Source organism: Amblyomma americanum, chromosome 7, assembly GCF_052857255.1.
Source record: "Amblyomma americanum isolate KBUSLIRL-KWMA chromosome 7, ASM5285725v1, whole genome shotgun sequence".
NCBI lineage: Eukaryota > Metazoa > Arthropoda > Arachnida > Ixodida > Ixodidae > Amblyomma > Amblyomma americanum.
The window spans coordinates 82,056,945-82,075,179 of NC_135503.1; the positions used below are offsets into that span (position 1 = coordinate 82,056,945).

At 52.5% G+C, this 18,235-nt stretch overlaps 1 protein-coding gene across 1 annotated transcript; it reads right to left on the reverse strand.

Annotated features, from left to right (window-relative positions):
* Nucleotides 1-851: 851 nt before the first annotated feature.
* On the reverse strand, nucleotides 852-17,407 carry LOC144097865 (steroid transmembrane transporter SLC22A24-like). The gene is made up of 2 exons (XM_077630476.1): nucleotides 16,444-17,407; nucleotides 852-1,171 (listed from the first exon to the last, which is right to left on the reverse strand). Exons 1-2 carry the CDS (start codon nucleotides 17,405-17,407, stop codon nucleotides 852-854), a joined length of 1,284 nt encoding a protein of 427 aa, XP_077486602.1.
* Between the last annotated feature and the right edge of the window lie 828 nt (nucleotides 17,408-18,235).

The following is an 18,235-nucleotide window of genomic DNA, read 5'->3' on the forward strand; positions in this document are numbered from 1 at the left end:
GAGATAAACTAATGGCTCAGCCAACGACTGAGCATCGTGGTTGGCGGCTCTATCCGGCATCAAACCACGGGGACCAGGAAGAACTCCCCGATAAGGCATGGGCATCGGCGACATGCCAATGGAGTCCTGGACTACGGACGCCAACCACATGAGTCTCTACCTACCCCAAAATTTCACTTAAACACTTTCACCACCACCAACGCGCATCGTTTTCTCTTCGTCGCGCGTGCACGTGATGAGGTATTTGGTTTAGAATCAATACTCAGTTGTTAGCAAATATTTTCCGTCAGGTACAGTTGTGGTTCGATCGGCGCCGTCCAGGCGTGCTCGTTGTCCCGAACATTGTTATATAGGAAGGTATACGGAGTTTAACGTCCTGAAGCTATACGTGGGCTGCGAGACGGCTGTAGTGGAGCGGTTTCCGATAAACTTCCACCTCCTCGACTCTTTAGCCTGCGCTAATGCATGGGCCATAGCTATCACATTATTTGTTAGCCGTTACATTTATATATGGTACAATTTGTTGCCTCCCGCGTCTACCTTGCTTACCTTGGTTAGAGCACGAGTAGCCGAAAATAAGATATGTGTAGCAAGACTGCTGTTTTAATGCGGACAGGCATGTGCTGCAGCCCACAGAATCGATCGCGTCCAGTCGACGCAGCCAGCCGGTAGAGTGGTGGCCGCTGTGCGAACTCTGTGAGCACTCTTGGGCGCCCTAGCCCACCCGCCGAGACAGTACGATCGCCAGGATCTGAGGTGCCTCCGGAGTGGAAGACGAGAGCCGTACAGTGCGGTTCCTCCATGGCCTCGCTTCACACCGGACAGCGAGTGGTCATGCGAGCGCCGCTAGGTCACCGCTGACGCCGCACCCTGATGAGCTGGACGCGGCACGTTGTTTGGCGGAATAGCGGCTGCGGCTGAGGCCCAGCCCGATATTCGGTGGAAAGCAGGGGCGTCCGCAGTGTCCTTGCTCTCTCCGGCGTCTCCTTTGCCGCAGAACTGCATCGCGTGGTGTACCGGCCGGGCAGCGTCGATGCAGTCCCCGGGCTGGGAAGTCCACCCGAAGCCACAAGAAGCCACGGCCCCGGCCGGTGCTGGAAGCGCCGTCGCCGACCCGTTGCAGAGGCAGCTTGCAGAAGCTGCCGGCAACGGCGACCATCCTCGATGGAGGCTGGCGCCGCCGTAAGAGAAACAGCAACATTTCCAGCGAAAGCGAGACCCTTGCGGCGGTACTGGGGGTCGGCGCTGACCACATCTTAATCGGCCACGTGCTTAGCTTCTTCTGAGGCGCCCGTGTTCCGCGGGTCACGAGGGCTCGAGGAGCGCGCCCGAGACGGAGGCCGTGCACCTATTCTTTGTTTGCCGCCTTTTCTCGCGTGAGCTTGAAAGACACAGACGTATCGAATTTGCTCTGACACCGGGGGTCCTGAACCGAGGAAAGACCGGCATGCGCTCATTGTATATTGTATAAATAAAACCTCTTCCTTCTCAGAGAGAGTTTTTCACATCCTTTTGTGTGAAGGATCAAGGACATCCAGATAAATATTCGTGAGATGGTTCATAATGCACACCGAAATTCGTTGCTTGTAGTCTACAATTTTGAATTCGAGTAAATTTTGTTTGTGGCTGGAAAAGAAATTCTTGCTTAGCAACGTTAATGAATCCAGATAAAAGAACAGCGCAAGAGAAATATTACAAAATAAAATTTGTCATTGTATTCTGTTTCTCACCTGATTACAGCAATTTTAACACCTACAAACTTTCGCTTCTTCGCGAAAACCTCTAATGATGCTCACGTACCTGGGCAAAAAAATTTTTTTTTCAAGAAAAGTGTTGATGCTTCATCACGCAATCTGCCAACTAGTCCGTTAAAAAAAAATCAGCGATGGTACTTTTTGCGCGGTGGGAAATTTCGCCTGGAATGACTCAGTTGTGGACGAAGGACGCACTTCGCATCTTTATTCACAACGGCAGAGTACACACCAACCTTGCGGACAAAAGGTCGGAACCATTCCGCGTGGTAGACAGGAGCACTCGGCAAGGTGCCGTGCCCTCATGCCTCCTCTTCAACCTTGCGATAATTAAACTGTCTGGGAAGCTTAACCTAATCAATGGAATTCGAGACGCTTTCTATGCCGATGACATCACAATCTGGAAAACACAAAGAAAACTTTTACAAATGGAATCCCTACTGCAAGTAGCTAGCTCGGGCTTAAATATACACCGAGAAGTTGGAATTCATTTTCTTTCGCCCATTACGTGTCCTAGAGGTTGAAAATGTCAGAATTTTCGGGCTTCTCATCAACAGCCGAGGAAACAATGTAACAGCCGTGGCAAGATTAAAGACCTTCACAGACCAAGTGGGTCGATGGATCGGGCGCATCACCCATAAGGCATCTGGAATGCTCGAAAAGGCACGCTCTGCCAGTGGAGGCATTGGTGATCAACCAGATTGTCTGCCAGGTCCGGTATCTCAAGCTCAAAAAAGAAAAAGATGTCAAAATGTAGACATCATCATACACAAAGCTTACACTTTTGTCCTCCCAGCGTCTATAAGGACTTCTCCAACTGCGATCCAGAACACAAATGGCGAACTAGTCGACGCTTATTCACTGGGAAAAACTATACTAGACTCGCCAACACAAAAATAGGAACACCAGTCCTCGAAGATCTCCGCATTCCATATTTTTATGCGCACCGCCGAGGACAGGGTCGACCTCCCAATACAAAACATCGAGAGGCAAACTCGAGGCGAACCCCTGCCTTAAAACATGCACCCTGCACAGCACGAAGGACGTCCAAAGTGCAGAGCCACTGCAATTGAAAAAAAACTACGCTCATCAAGGGATACATACTATGCCACTGTACACGGAGCCTCGGCCGGTCAGAAGTTGTAGCCCCCCCCCCCCCTTCCTTCCCCCACTGAAGTAGGGCAGGTTGCTATCGCCGTAGCAGCGATAAAGGGAAGATTACCCTGCAAGTAGCGCGTATCCTTGAAAACACACAACACATAGCAAAAATCTAACTCCTTTAGTTTGTGTACCGGCCAGCAAGGAGCGGTTGGGAATGAGTTTGCACACACTGTCGCCCAGCGTTTTTCACCCGGATTCATCATTTTCTTCCGATGAGACAGTGTACTCAACATACTCTTAACATCTTCAGATATGCTGCAACACCAGACTCTAACGTAAAAGGTATCTGCCCTCCAGCTAAGGGCCTGAGCAAAAAACAGGAAGTTCATCTTAGGCGACTATAAGCCTAGAATTTTACTGACCCGTATGGATTACACGCAATGAACCTTACATCTTTCAGTAACGGTTGCTAGTTTTTCCGGGTGACGGCGGACCTATATGGTATGGCGTAGGCCTGCCGAGAAAATCCGCACAGGAACTAATAGCTCTGCCAACGACTGAGGGGTGCTATGCGGCTCTGTCCAGCTTCTAACCTCGCGAACCAGGAAGAAATCCGCAATAAAGCGCGGGCACCGGCGACAGCCAAGGAATCCTGGACTAAGGACACTGTGATGACCCCCATAATGCGCAGGTCCACACGGGACGGAGAGGCAAAGGGACACCGTATGGCTCAGTTTAAACAAACAGGTATATTCAATAATTACACATGATTAAGGTTATACATCAGAGGCTGGGGCGTCCGAGCTTACGTGCCGACGACTTCATGGGGGCGATGGAGTGGCTCCGGAGTTGGGCTCGAGCGGTTGCTGGCAGAAGCTGCACGCCGTCGGGCTTCGGCGCTGAAGGCCCTCTTGGCGAACGATGTCGTCCTCAGCTCGGACTGGACTGCATCCGTTTACATGTGCTTTTAAGCACTTGATTAACAAAGGACTAAGGGCGGTCATTTCCAGTGGCCCGCCCAAAGCATCAATTCTCCAATCCAAAATAACATGCGAGATGGGGACAACCCCTTGGGTTGGGCTTAGCCTCGAACCCAGAGTCTGTTAACAATACAAACTAAATAAACAACAAAAACGCCACCACTCTCTCTCAAGTGCGAGTATACACAGGCTCTCTCTTCGGAGCTAATTCACTAGCGCCTGTCTTTCCACATTCTTGGCGAGTACTGCCTGTCCGCCATGACAGGTGTCCGTCACGGCCCTTCTGGGAATGCGCTTTTGTTCACGAGGCACAGCGGGAAGCTGTGGGTGCCTTCCCGGCGATAGCCCACGTCGAAAGGGGAAGGAGGGAAAGAAAGTTGTCTTCGCGGTAGCGCATAGCGTCGGCTGTGGTACGGCGCGCTCTGGCCCGCTGACAGCTCCCTTGTCCTGGAATGTGCCCGGGAGGGCCGCACCTGGAACGGCCACGCAAATTGGGGAGGATAAAGCCTGTTTCCCCGCGGCGGCGGCGGCGGGTCCGGTTGTTCTGGTCGTCACTCAAAGAGCATGGCTGGGTAATTGATGATGCCGCTGTCACGGCGGCGGGTCCCTTCGTTCTGGTCGTCACTCAAAGTGCATGGCTGGGTAATTGATGATGCCGCTGTCATCTGGGTCTCCGTCTACGCCGCGCCGTGGAACGCGGAACCTCGCAGCACACAAGGAATGTCACACTCGCTCACCCTCCAGAAGAATGTTCTCCGAACATTTGAGTCCCTGCAGCTCCCCTTGTCTTTCTGAATCGCCTCGCACAGTGCGTCCGACAAAACACTTTTCGCTGCACTCAACACCACTGCACAACACCAATGCCTCCGCTGTCATAACTGGCGTCTCCAGGGGCAGTACTGATCTTCTTTTACAGATAAACATGAAACTCAGCACCCAAGCCTCTCCTTTCTAGTCCAAACTGGACGAAATAAATTTACCACAGTTACAAAGGAGCTCCCACTTCTAGCACGATCACGGCACAGACAAAAATATAGATAACGAAAGGAAGTAGGGCAGGTTCTGCATGCGCTCCGCATGCTCTCCTGTGAAGGTGTTACTTAATGACAGAAAGGTTTAACTATTAACTCCGATAACTTAACACATACGCATATAGCAATGTTATGAGCTGCGGCATTACACAATTCTAACCAGTTCACAACTCCGCTCTGTTTACGCCATTAGTCCGACTTAGCTTTCCGATTTCGCAGCGGATATCGGCCTTCATGAGTCATACTAAGTAAGTCTGTGCCCCTTTGTCTGCTTTGGGACTCGCGAGGGCTCGTGGCAGGAGCCTCTCCTGGCGTTATCTGCGCGGCAACCTCGCGCGCTTCTTCTTCTAGCAATGCATGAAGTAAATCCGGTGGCATTCCGGCCGTCACCTCGGGCGCCTGCCGAACAAATGCAGGAGAGGGCGTTTCTTGCGAACTATCTGCGCGCTCCGCTTCACTTCTGTCCCCATCAAAATCCGCGCTTTCCCTTTCCTCATTTCGTGAATACTGAACCGGTGCCGACTTGAGGCGATTTGCGTGTATCCTTATCAAACGCCGGTTCACGTCTCGGACTCTGAAGTTTACCGGAGAAAGCTTCTCGACAACCTCGCACGGTCCTCTCCACTTCGTCTGGAACTTACGAGCTAGCCCAATCTGCCTTTGGCAGTTTTCAATGTACACGCTGTCCCCCACATCAAACGGCGCGTCTCTAGCACTGCGATCGTGCACCTCCTTCCTGCGCTTCGCCGCTTTCTTTAAGGACTCCTTTGCGATGTCCCTCGCCACTTGCAAGCGCGATTCTAGCTCAACCTTATAGTCGTCCAGTGAAGCGTATGGGACACGACGGGGGCCCTCTGGCACTTCACTAGGCTGGTCCGGGTCTCGGCCGTAGAGAAGAAAGAATGGCGATTCGCCCGTGCTCTCGTGTGCTGCGGAATTGTAGGCAAACATTGCATACGGGAGCCACAAGTCCCAGTCCCGCTGGTCGCGCGAAACAAAATGCGACAGGAACCCGGCCACGGTTTGGTTCAGTCGCTCCACCGCGCCGTTGCAAGCCGGATGGTACGGTGTTGTCTGCTTCTTAGCGATCTTAAGCAGCTCGCGAACTCTCCTCATTAGCTGCGACACGAAGTTCGTTCCCCGATCTGTCAAGAGTTGCCTCGGGGGTCCATGTCGGAGCACGATCTGTTCGACAAAAGCTCTTGCAACCGTGTCTGCCTTCTGATCTGGGAGTGCTACCGCTTCCGCGTATTTTGAAAGGTGATCGACAAATACTAAAATGTACTTGTTTCCGGAAGTGGTCGTGGGCAATGGGCCCATTATGTCCATACCTGTCCGCTCGAAGGGAGCCGAAACCTCAGAGAACGGCTGAATTGGAACTGGTCTTCGTCCCTTGGGTGTTTTTCTTTCGAGACAGGAATGACACTTCGCACAGTAGTCTCTAACATCCTGTCGCATGCCACTCCAAAAGTACAAACGCTCCACACGCCTGCGTGTCTTCGCTACGCCAAAATGACCGGCTCATGGCGCATCGTGAAACGCGCGAAGAACCCTTTCTGTCCACGACCGAGGTATGACGACTCTCTCCCAAGCGGTTTTCTCTGGTCTCCCTTTCCTGGTTGGCCTCGTGCGCCGACACAGGGTGCCGTCTTTGCCAATGAAATAACCTAGCTGTTCGGGGTGAGACGGTGCGTCCTCTAAGCTTTCGATTATTCGCTTCAGGTCCGGATCTTTGCACTGCTCTGTGCGTAATTCGGCGGGGTCGACTACGGGGACAAACTCATCTATAGCTGCCACGGCAGCTGTGCGGCTGAGTGCATCAGCATTCAGATGCGTCTTTCCTGACTTGTGCTCAACTTCAAAGCAGTATTCCTGCAGGTGTAGATTCCATCTAGCGAGTCGCGAGCTAGGGTCCCTGACACTCATCACCCATTTCAGAGGATGGCAGTCTGTGACTAGCTTGAATTTGCGGCCGTAAAGGTAGCATCTGAAATGCTTTACTGCCCAGACAACGGCGAGGCACTCCCTTTCCGTAGCTCCGTACTTTTGCTCTGTGGGGCTCAGCTGTCGGCTAGCAAAAGCAACGGGATGTTCTTTGCCCTCGATAACCTGAGATAGCACGGCACCCACTGCGAACTTTGACGCATCTGTGGCCATAACGAAGGGCAAATTAAAATCCGGGTGGCGCAACAGCGGTGCACTCATTAGCTTCCTTTTCAGGGTTCCAAAAGCATTCTCCGCGTTTTCGTCCCAGCGAAAGGCGACATTTTTGGCTGTTAAGGCGGTGAGCGGCTTAGCGAGCTTGGCGAACTCCTCTATGTGCCTTCGGTAGTAACCGATCAGGCCGAGAAACTGCCGGACCTGGCGGACGCTAGTCGGGGATGGAAAATCCGAGACACACCTTAGTTTCTCAGGGTCCGGTCGCACGCCGTCAGCTGAAACAACGTGCCCGAGGTATTTCACCTCGTTTTTGAGGAATTGGCACTTAGAGGGCTTCAGCTTGAGACCCGCTCCTCTTAGTCGCACCAAAACCTGCTCAATATCGCGCAAATGGTTCTCAAAACTGTCACTGTATATGATAATGTCATCCATATACACGAAGCACAGCCTCCCCAGAAGACCTGCCAGGATAACATCAGCGGTTCTCTGCCAGACAGCAGGGCTGTTGGCCAGACCCATCGGCATTCTTTTCCATTCATAGTGCCCTGAGGGCGTGTTGAATGCCGTTTTCTGGGCATCTGCCGGATCCATTGCTATCTGCCAGAATCCCGCCGCCATGTCCACTACCGTGAAGTACCTGGCAGAGCCCAGCTGAGAAAGCGTCTCCTGTATATTGGGGATGGGGTATGGATCGATGCGAGTTACGGCATTTAGTTTGCGGTAGTCCACTACCAATCGATACGAGCCATCTGGCTTTTCCACCAATAGTGCTGGTGCTCCCCAGGGTGACTTTGAGTGTTCGACAATGCCGCGATCAATCAGGTCCTGCACCTGCCGCTCCATCTCCTCACGTTGGGAGTAAGGAATCCTGTACGCACGCTGGTAAACGGGCGATGAAGTGCCGGTTTCTATCCTGTGCTTTATAACGCCACAACAGCCCAAATCCAGGTTGGACGCGGCGAATACCTCCGAGTAGTCGTTCAGCAAACCAGCCAGAGCCTCCCTCTCCCTGGATTTTACGTGAGAAAGATCGAACGACACCTTTGGAGCAGCCGAAGGACTAGCATGCTCTACAGTTGCGAGTACCGTATCGGTGGGCTCACGTTGCTCTATCGCAGAGGTGAAGAAAGCCAATGTTTTGTTCTTGGGAAGGCTCAGTGGCTGCTGGCTACAGTTAACCACCCGTAGGGGCACTCTGTGGGCGTCATTAACTGTCACGAGGCACGCGGCTGCCTTCAGGCCATTGCTGAGAGAGTCGACCGGCTCAAGCACTCCCACGGCGCCGCTCTCTACATCTGAAGGCACAAACGCGTACAAAATGTGCTCCGACCAAGGAAGGACGACCGCCTCCTCGACCAGCCGGACGGCAACCCGCGAATATACCTTCTCCAATGATCCCACTGTTTGACGGGTGTCAATATCGGTAATGCGAATCTCAGCCCCTCTCCTGTTCAAAAACGGAACTTTTGAGCCGCCCGCATTAACCTCTTCCTCAGAGAATGAGACTACTACCTTCCCTTTTCTCAAAAAATCCTGCCCTAATATACCTGACACTCCGTTTGGCAGAGACACCGTGTCCGGGCATACGTAGCAGGGGTGCTCCAATGCAATTCCGCCGAGAGAGAAGTGTAACCGGTAGAGTCCACTTATGCCAAGAGGATCCCCCGTTATGCCTACAAATTTGGTTGCCATACCACCAGACGCTTCCAACACCTCGCGGTCCCCCTTCCTTCGAAGCGTGTTAAAACTGCTCTCCTTAAGCAATGTCACCTTTGACCCCGTATCTATCAACAATTCCATGCAACAACCATTTAACTTGCAACGCACAACAGGGCATGCCTCGTCGGCCACACAAACTACCACCACCTCATCATCCACTGCTCCCTCCCCACGCTCCTCAGGCTGGGGAGGACTAACTAGTTTTTTGACTCGGTATCTGGAGCCCCGCTGTAGGCTTGCTTAGGGCGTGTCTCGCCTGCTTCTCTTTGTGGCTCCCCACGGCGCACGTTTTGGCAGAACCTGGCGATGTGTCCGCGACCCTGGCAAGCGAAGCATACGATTTCTTTAAAATCTCGCATACCGCGCCTGTAGCTTTGTGGCGGTCTCCGGTTTCCAGCGAATGGTCGCTGTTGAGCGCGCGCTTCAACCTGGCGTTCTACCTGCTGAGATAGCAGCTGTTCCAAGCGATCTAACCGCTCTGTCAAGAGAGCAACCTCAGGGTTGAGCACCGCTCGCTCTATGACGCGTACTCTCGCTGCGGCTGTCGTTAACGCCTCATTTCGTTCCTCATCCAATGCGGCCTCCACGGCTTGGTCGAAATTGCTCGGCTTGCGCGAGAGCACGAACCGGCGCACGGGGTCTTGCAGACCAGCCACGAACAAAGCGGTCATTTCCTCTTTAAGTAGATCCTCCGCGTATTTCTTCCTTAGCTGGTCTCCTTCCTCCTCCCTGCTTAACGTATCGCGTGCTAGGCGCTGAAGCCGCGACGCAAATGTTCGCACGTCCTCCCCTACCATCTGTCCGGCGTCACGGAACCTCTGTACCCGCACGTGACGTGGTTCAGTGTCAAAATGCTCAAACGCGAGCTTCCTAAATTCCGCAAATGATTTTGTGGATTTTACTTTTTCGTCTCGCCATGTAAAATCATGAGCAGCTCCTGCCATCTTACACCTCGCCATTCCCAGCATTTGAGCATCGGACCATCCCCCCATTTTCCCAATCTCTTCTAGCATGGAAAAGAAATCACAGATTGGAACCCCTGTCTTATCTCCCGTAAACGTCGGAATGACGCTTCCTAATGCCAGCATGCTTGCTCCGAGCGACGGCTGGGGAGTGGGAGCTCCCTCAGATACAGTCATTTTTTTTTCTCAAGCCCTCCAGTGCCTCAAGCCTCTCAAATGGGGGTAAAAGTCCCAAAATCAATCCCGTGATTCCCTTTTGATTACAATTTTGAAGTCATGAATGTCACAGCATTCAGAGGACATTTGCTTTTGAGACCCCACTTCTGACACCAGTGTGATGACCCCCATAATGCGCAGGTCCACACGGGACGGAGAGGCAAAGAGACACCGTATGGCTCAGTTTAAACAAACAGGTATATTCAATAATTACACATCATTAAGGTTATACATCAGAGGCTGGGGCGTCCGAGCTTACGTGCCGACGACTTCATGGGGGCGATGGAGTGGCTCCGGAGTTGGGCTCGAGCGGTTGCTGGCAGAAGCTGCACGCCGTCGGGCTTCGGCGCTGAAGGCCCTCTTGGCGAACGATGTCGTCCTCAGCTCAGACTGGACTGCATCCGTTTACATGTGCTTTTAAGCACTTGATTAACAAAGGACTAAGGGCGGTTATTTCCAGTGGCCCGCCCAAAGCATCAATTCTCCAATCCAAAATAACATGCGAGATGGGGACAACCCCTTGGGTTGGGCTTAGCCTCGAACCCAGAGTCTGTTAACAATACAAACTAAATAAACAACAAAAACGCCACCACTCTCTCTCAAGTGAGAGTATACACAGGCTCTCTCTTCGGAGCTAATTCACTAGCGCCTGTCTTTCCACATTCTTGGCGAGTACTGCCTGCCCGCCATGACAGGTGTCCGTCACGGCCCTTCTGGGAATGCGCTTTTGTTCACGAGGCACGGCGGGAAGCTGTGGGTGCCTTCCCGGCGATAGCCCACGTGGAAAGGGGAAGGAGGGAAAGAATGTTGTCTTCGCGGTAGCGCATAGCGTCGGCTGTGGTACGGCGCGCTCTGGCCCGCTGACAGCTCCCTTGTCCTGGAATGTGCCCGGGAGGGCCGCACCTGGAACGGCCACGCAAATTGGGGAGGATAAAGCCTGTTTCCCCGCGGCGGCGGCGACGGGTCCGGTTGTTCTGGTCGTCACTCAAAGAGCATGGCTGGGTAATTGATGATGCCGCTGTCACGGCGGCGGGTCCCTTCGTTCTGGTCGTCACTCAAAGTGCATGGCTGGGTAATTGATGATGCCGCTGTCATCTGGGTCTCCGTCTACGCCGCGCCATGGAACGCGGAACCTCGCAGCACACAAGGAATGTCACAACACCAACTACATCAGTCCCTACCCCAGGATGTCACTGTCACTTTCACCAGCATCAACGCGCGGCGTTCTCTTTTCTTCGCCGCGCGGACCCGCGATCCGGTATCCGGATCTTAAAGAATGCTTAATAGTTGGCGAAAATTGTTGGTGGTTCGATCGGTGCCGTCGAGGCGTGGTTAAGCTTGCTGCCCACAACGTTGTGATATGTGGGAAGGTATGCGGATTTTAGCGTCCCGAAACTGTGCGTAGGCTGCGAGACGCCGATTATTTCCTCTACCTGGATTCTTTAACGTGCGCTAATGTATGGGTCCCTCATGGACAATGTAATTTTATATACCCGTTGAAATTATATGTACGCAGCGATGGCGTAGAGATAGAGCATCCTCCTCGCGTGCAAGAGGACCGGGGTTCGAATCTCGGTGCCGCGAAGCTCTGCACCGGGTTTCCAAAAAAAACCAACAACCGGGCCTGGGGTGCGGCCTGATCTCGCTGACGAGAACCGAAAACGCACTCCCTCACCAGAACAGGATTTGGCCACCTTGATGTAGGTAGTACTTGGCTACAATTTTCTATGAGCAAATCAATTAACCCTCGGCCCTCAGCACCCGCGGCTGTGCAACTGTCAAGGCTGTGGTAAGACCTCCGACGCAGCATAGGGTGCTAAGAATCTCTGACTCCGGATAGGCCGCCATTAGAATCTAAACCTGGCAACGTTTAACGCTATCACCTTATCCAGTAAAGCCCGACTATCAGCACTGTTCGAGGAACTAGTGGGTATTAAATGGGATGTCATAGGGCTTATTGAGGTTAGGAGGACTGGTGAGGCGTATGGAGTACTGAAGTGTGGGCACATGCTGTGATATCGAGGATTAGAAGATAGACGAGAACTACGTGTGGGATTCCGTACCAATCAGGAAAGAGATTTCAACATAGAGGAGATTCACGGTATTAATGAGAGTGTGGCAGCTATTGTAATTAGGCTCAATGGAGGTGCAAGCTGAAGGTGGTGAAGGCTAACTTGCTTACATCCGTTCATGATGACCACATCGTTGAAAACTTCTATGAAGACGTGGGATCGGGAATGAGCAAAGTGAAATCATTTTACACTGTACTGATGGGCGACTTCAATGCGAAGTTAGCCAACAAGCTGGCTGGCGACCAGGAAGTAGGCGACTATAGATTATGTTCTAGAATAGCAGGGGAGAGTTGTTAGTAGAGATCGCAGATAGAAATAATTTACGGATCATGAATACGGTTTATGGTTCTTATGTATTAACGTCTCAAAGCAACTCGGGCTATGAGACACACCGTAGAGAACGCCTTCGGAAACTTCGACCACCTTTGGTCTTGTAACGTGCGCTGACATCACACAGTACACGGGCCTCTTGAATTTTTCCTACATTGAAACTCGACCGCCACGGCGGGGATGGAACCCGCTTCTTTCGATTGGGTCAGCAGACGAGCACCATAACCATGGAGCCACCACAGCGGCCGGATCATGCATACTCTTCCGCCAATGAGAGAGCAGGAAGTGGACGTGGAAGAGCCGCCATGGTGAAACAAAGTGAAATAGACTTCATGCTATGCACTCACTTTGGCATCGCGCAGGATGTGGAGGTCCTCGGAAAGGTGCGTTGTAGCGACCACATAATGGTAAGTTCTCGAATTAGCCTAGATTTGTAGATGGAACGGAAGAGACTAGTGAAGCCGAATCCCATTAATGAATTAGCGCTGAGAGGGAAAGAGGAATTCAGGATTTAGCTACATAGCTGATATACGGCTTTAACTGAAGATGATGAGCTTCAGGTTCAAACAATGAACGATAATCTCACGGCTAGAATTACGAAGTACGTCGTAGAAGCAGGTGTTACTATGGTTCGACTGGATATTGGCAAGCTATCTCAGGAGACGAAAGATATTGATTAAGAAACGCGAAAGCATGAGGGCGTCTAACCATACAGACAGAATAGAACGAGCAGACCTACCGAAGTTAATAAATTCGCGCAAGGTAGCTGACATGAAAAAGTTTAATAAGGAGCCGGTAATCGACATCCCTTAAGAACGTAGGTAGCCTAAAAGCGGTGAACAGGAAATTAGGCGTAGGTAAAAACCATGTGTATGCGTTAAGAGACAAAGAGGACAATGTCATTAGCAATATGGATATGATATTTAAAGTAGCCAAAGAATTCTACACAAATCTCTACAGTAGCCAATGTAATCAGAGTGTTAACGACAGATTGGATTGGAGCAAACTTTATTTGTGCCTGCAGTTAGGCGCTCGTGCGCCCCGACGAGGGCTACGTCGTCTACGAGGTTGCCGTTACTCGGCGCGGATCTCCGCTCGCCGTTGCCGGCTCGCTGGGTGCCTGCCTTTCGAGCGCCCCGAGGACCTGCTGGATGGCCCATAGCTGTTGGTCTTGGTCGTTGCTCTTCGCGGCTGCCTCCAACCGCGTTGGGATTGTTCTTGACCTTGCTTCCTTTGGATTTTTGATGCAGTCCCACAAGATGTGCGTGTGATCTGCCGTCTCCCTCCGGCAGACTCTACACGTATCGGTCGGGTAGGTCTCGGGGTATATGCGATGCATCAGTCCCTGGCTCGGTAGCGATCCAGCCTGGAGCTGTCTCAGTAGTACCGCCTCCGCTCGACTCAGCCTCGGGTGCGGGGGTGGGAGAGTCCTGCGAGCCAGGCGGTAGGCCTTCGTGATTTCGCTGTAGTCCGTCATGCGGTCCTTGGCCCCGAGCCAAGTCGGGCGGTATGTTGCCGTTGCGCGTTTGGTTAGCGCTCGCGCCGCTGCGTGTGCCGTCTCATTGTGGTTCTCACTGTGTTCCGACGCGTCGCCCGCGTGCGCCGGAAACCACTTGATTCTTACTCTTCTGTCTTGCAGTTTGGTCGCTCGTAGTACGCGCTCGGCCTCCCTGCAGACTTGGCCTTTGGCGAAGTTTCGCACCGCCTGTCTCGAGTCACTCAGCACCGTGTAGCAGTCTGCGTCGGCGATGGCCAGGGCGATGGCCAACTCCACCGCTTGTTCCGCTCCGGCGCTTCTCACGCTCGCTGCCGTCTTCGTGGCGCCGGTCGACGACTCTATGACGACCGCTGCGAAGGCGTTCCGTTGGTATTCGGCCGCGTCCACGTACCGCGCGTGCTCGTCGTTGGCGTGCAGGTCGATGAGAGCCTTGGCCCTCGCTGCTCTTCTTTCTTTGTTAAACTCGGGGTTCATGTTCTTGGGTATGGGGTCCATTCTGGTCTGGCGTCGGACCTCTTCGGGGACGGGGAGCTTCATCTCCGCCTCGTTCGAGTGTCCTATTCCCAGGTCGTCCAGTATCTTCCTCCCGGCTTTGGTCGTGGACAGCCGCTCCAGTTGAGAGGTCCGTTGCGCTTCGGCTATTTCTTCGAGCGTGTTGTGCATACCGAGTTGTAAGAGGCGAGTCGTGCTCGTGGAGTCGAACAGGCCCAGCGCCGTCTTGTACGCTCTTCTGATGATTACATTGATTTTGTTGCGTTCGTGTTGCAGCCATCTGTGGTAGGCTGCAACGTACTGATGATGAAGGATTGGACGAGCCTGATTAGGCTCTCCTCTCTCATGCTAGCCTCCAGGGAAGTGACTCTTTTGAGGAGTCGCATAGCGTTGGCCGTTTTTGCAGTGAGACGGGCGATGGTTTCGCCGTTTCTTCCATGCTTTTCGATGGCCATGCCTATGATCCTGATTTTGCTGACCTCAGCTGGCGTTCGCATCGCATGCCGGTTGATCGGAGATACTGAAGAATTTGCTCTTCGGTGGGCACATCAGCCTGCTTCGGACTTCGCACCGAGCCATCAGTCAAGCCTAGAAATCCTCCAGGTACCAGGTGCTGCCCAGGACACGCCATCGTTGACAGATTCCAACAAAACGTGCTCCGCAGCGGCACTCAGTCCGGCCGGGTTGGGCGCACAGTACCCTTCCAGTGAGCTTCCAGCGTTGTACGTGAGGTGGCAGCACAGGAAAATGAAAAAGGCGGTTTCCGCGTAACGTACGAGGTGGCGCTCCCGTCGCCGTTCCCTTTCCTCCATGAGGGAGACTTCCCTCCTCGCCCAGCCGGTGCTGTGTGACCGCCGACGAAGATGGGCCGGTCGAAATGGAGGAGGGAAACAGGTTTTCACAGACCAGACCTTGGAAATTGAAAAATACCTTGAGCCATGGTGCTCGTTGGCCACAGATTGCCTTGCGCCATAAAAATCCATAATCGTCGTCGTTGTCACATTTGTATTCTTTGAACCTTCGCTTGCAAGCAGTCTGAATAATTTCCTTTTACTCTGATTGCGGGTCGATATTCCAATTGACACAGACCTCTTGGGGCAAACAATTCGCTTGCTATACATATGAGACTAATACCGAAGATCTTATCTTATATACCTGACATGATCACGAGTCGAGGAAGTCACCAAATCAAACCAGGAAAGCAAGTTCAAGATAGTTCTGCCTACAACGAGCGCTACTATATGTGAAGCAATAAAGTGAGCAGTCAAGACAAAGAGCAAGAGAGGGAAGAAACGTTCTCACGATGCGATAGCAATGGCAATTGCAAACAACACGACGCGCACTATGATAAAGCAATCACATAGCCCCACAATCAATCTCGACCCGCTAGCATTATCTCCGAGCCGTGGCCTCTTGATGACGTAGCGCTTGTGCGGGTCTTCCGGTGCCGTTCCTTCTTGCGACGCGGTGCGTCGAGCGTGTTCTTCATGTAGTCCACGCCGCCTTTGTTTTCGGCAACGGGAACGATGCTGGTCAGTATTAGGACTTCGCGCGTCGGCGAGAGGACAAGCTGAGGCAGCATCATCACAAATAAAGCCGCTGCAGCGACGGCGAAGAGGGCATTGCCATGTCCCATGCCCGGAAGCGCGAACAGAAGGGCAGCGCACGCCGCTCCCAAGCGACGGAAGCCGAAGAGCCAACAAATCGTCGAACAGCGGACGGAAGCGGCCGTAACACTCAAGGCACATGTGATTATGAGGACGTTGCACGCGTATAGCAGCGGCTTGACGAATACGAACAACACGCTGGGTAAGACGTCGTGTTTTCCCACGAAGGTGTAACTTATTAAGCATGTGATATCGCCAAGCGCACCTAGAGTTGCACCCAGAACGCGTGGCGAGGTTGCTTTCCTGGCCGCAAGATAAAGCAGAGCGAAGGCCGAGAAGTTTGCGCCGCTGGATACCCACTGGAACCAGCCTTTTCCTTCTGCCGAAATTTTGACTTCGAGGAGCCGTAAAGCGAACATCGTGAACGTAACGGCGAAACTTGAGCCAAACAACACGAAGGCGCGGCGATGCAGTTCCTGCCCTCCAACGGAGTTTTCTCCCGCTGTTAAGGCGGTGTTCAATACGTGGAGTCTCATCTTTGAGCGTTTCCAGAATGTCCATCATGATACACAGCGGGAATTGGTTCTCCTTAGCCGCGCTAAGCATCACCATTTCGGCACTGGATAGGTCTTTCCTGGCAATATAGCAACGTGGTGACTCGTGTGCTACGATGAACGCGTACAGCGTGAGGACCGTTGGTGAGAGGATGAAGCTCTGCATTGTAATCCAGTCATGATGTCTCCGCAGCCGCCCCACAGCAAACCAGCCTTCGGCCATCAGCATACCCATCGCCATGGCAGTGTACAGGTGGAGGCTGCGGTATGCGTGAGTCGAGGCCTCGAAGAGCAGCGTGGAGGAGAGCACCGTGACCGTCGCGGCGCAGCCCGAGTCGAGGAACCTCGAGAGAACGTAGACAATGTACGAGGAGCTGAAGCATCCGCCCAGCGTGGCCAGCTGCAGGGCCGCCACCGTCGAGAGGAGCACGGACAGTCGACCGACGCGGTCCGCAATGAGTCCGACGAAACTAATGAAGATCAGCGATCCCGCGATGTGGATGGCGTGAGCCAGAGCGAAGAGCGGCCTCCTGTGGCACACCAGATCCCAGCGGCTTACTACGGACCTCCTATCCTCTTTCGGGTAGTAGTCCCACTTGGCGCAGTCCAGAATGCACGTGTCGTTAGGATCGCCTGAATGTGCGTAGACGGTGCAGTGGCTGAAACGCCCATCAGCTTCCAGAGGGATCGCCAAGTTCTCCCAGGAGAGAGCAGGAATCATTACTACGCCCTGCGGCTGCTTGCACCAGTGGCCGGCGTCGCCGGAGATGATGCGGAAGACGAGTGCGTGGCAGTGCATCGCACACATGGATACCGTAGTAAGAAGGAAGAGCCAGCGCTGGAATCTGCCGTGGCCGAAGATGTCCCCGCTCTGGAAACACTCGCTGGTCACTAGGTCGACCTTGGCCAGCTTCGGTGGGCAGAGCAATGACATCCTTGCGGTCGTTCTTGCTGCATTCTTGTTGTTGCCTGAAATATGATGGCACATACCCATGGTGAGGGATTGGCCAGGGTTTGCTGCCGATTCAAACAGGGAAAGTCTAATCCGGGTTTATCTCAAGCGTCTCATAAATTGAGATGATTTTGAGTGAAAAAGGAAATCACGAGTTTTGAGAGAGCTTGAGGATATCGGAATGGAAATCAGGGAACAAAGCGGTACGAGTAGAATAAATAAATTTTGAGAATTGTAACCCTCGTCACAGTGCGAGCTTCCTGGATTCCTGCCCGTTTCTTTTCTTCCGAAACCGGTGCATTACCACGAGACTGTGTCTACCACTACTAGAGTAGTGCTATCCCAACTGTACCTCTAGCTCGTGGTTAAGTGCAAATTTAGCAGTCACTGATGTCATGCAGCTGTTCCGTCATTAATGTGGAATGTATTGTGGTATATTGTCACAAGGATAATTTTCAGCGTATATTTTCGGAGAGAAGGAAGCGGTTTAGAAGGGTTTATTTATAACTACGGTAGGCTATTGCCAACAAAGCCGAATATTCTTGGAAATCACTTTTAATTGTCAGGGATCTGTGAAATATTAAAAGATAATGGTGTGGAAATATTCCGACGAGTTGGAAAATATTTCCTTTTAAACTTTGTCGTCAGTTTCAGTTTTGTAAATGCGCCTTTATGCAGTATTATTTTTCATTAGCCAGACTCCTATATGTGGTGTTTACTGAATAATTACTCTTACGCATTCTTATTATAATTCTGTGACCAGCGCGGCCATTCCCGCTTTCGCGATTCGTGCATTTGTGGTGTGAGCAG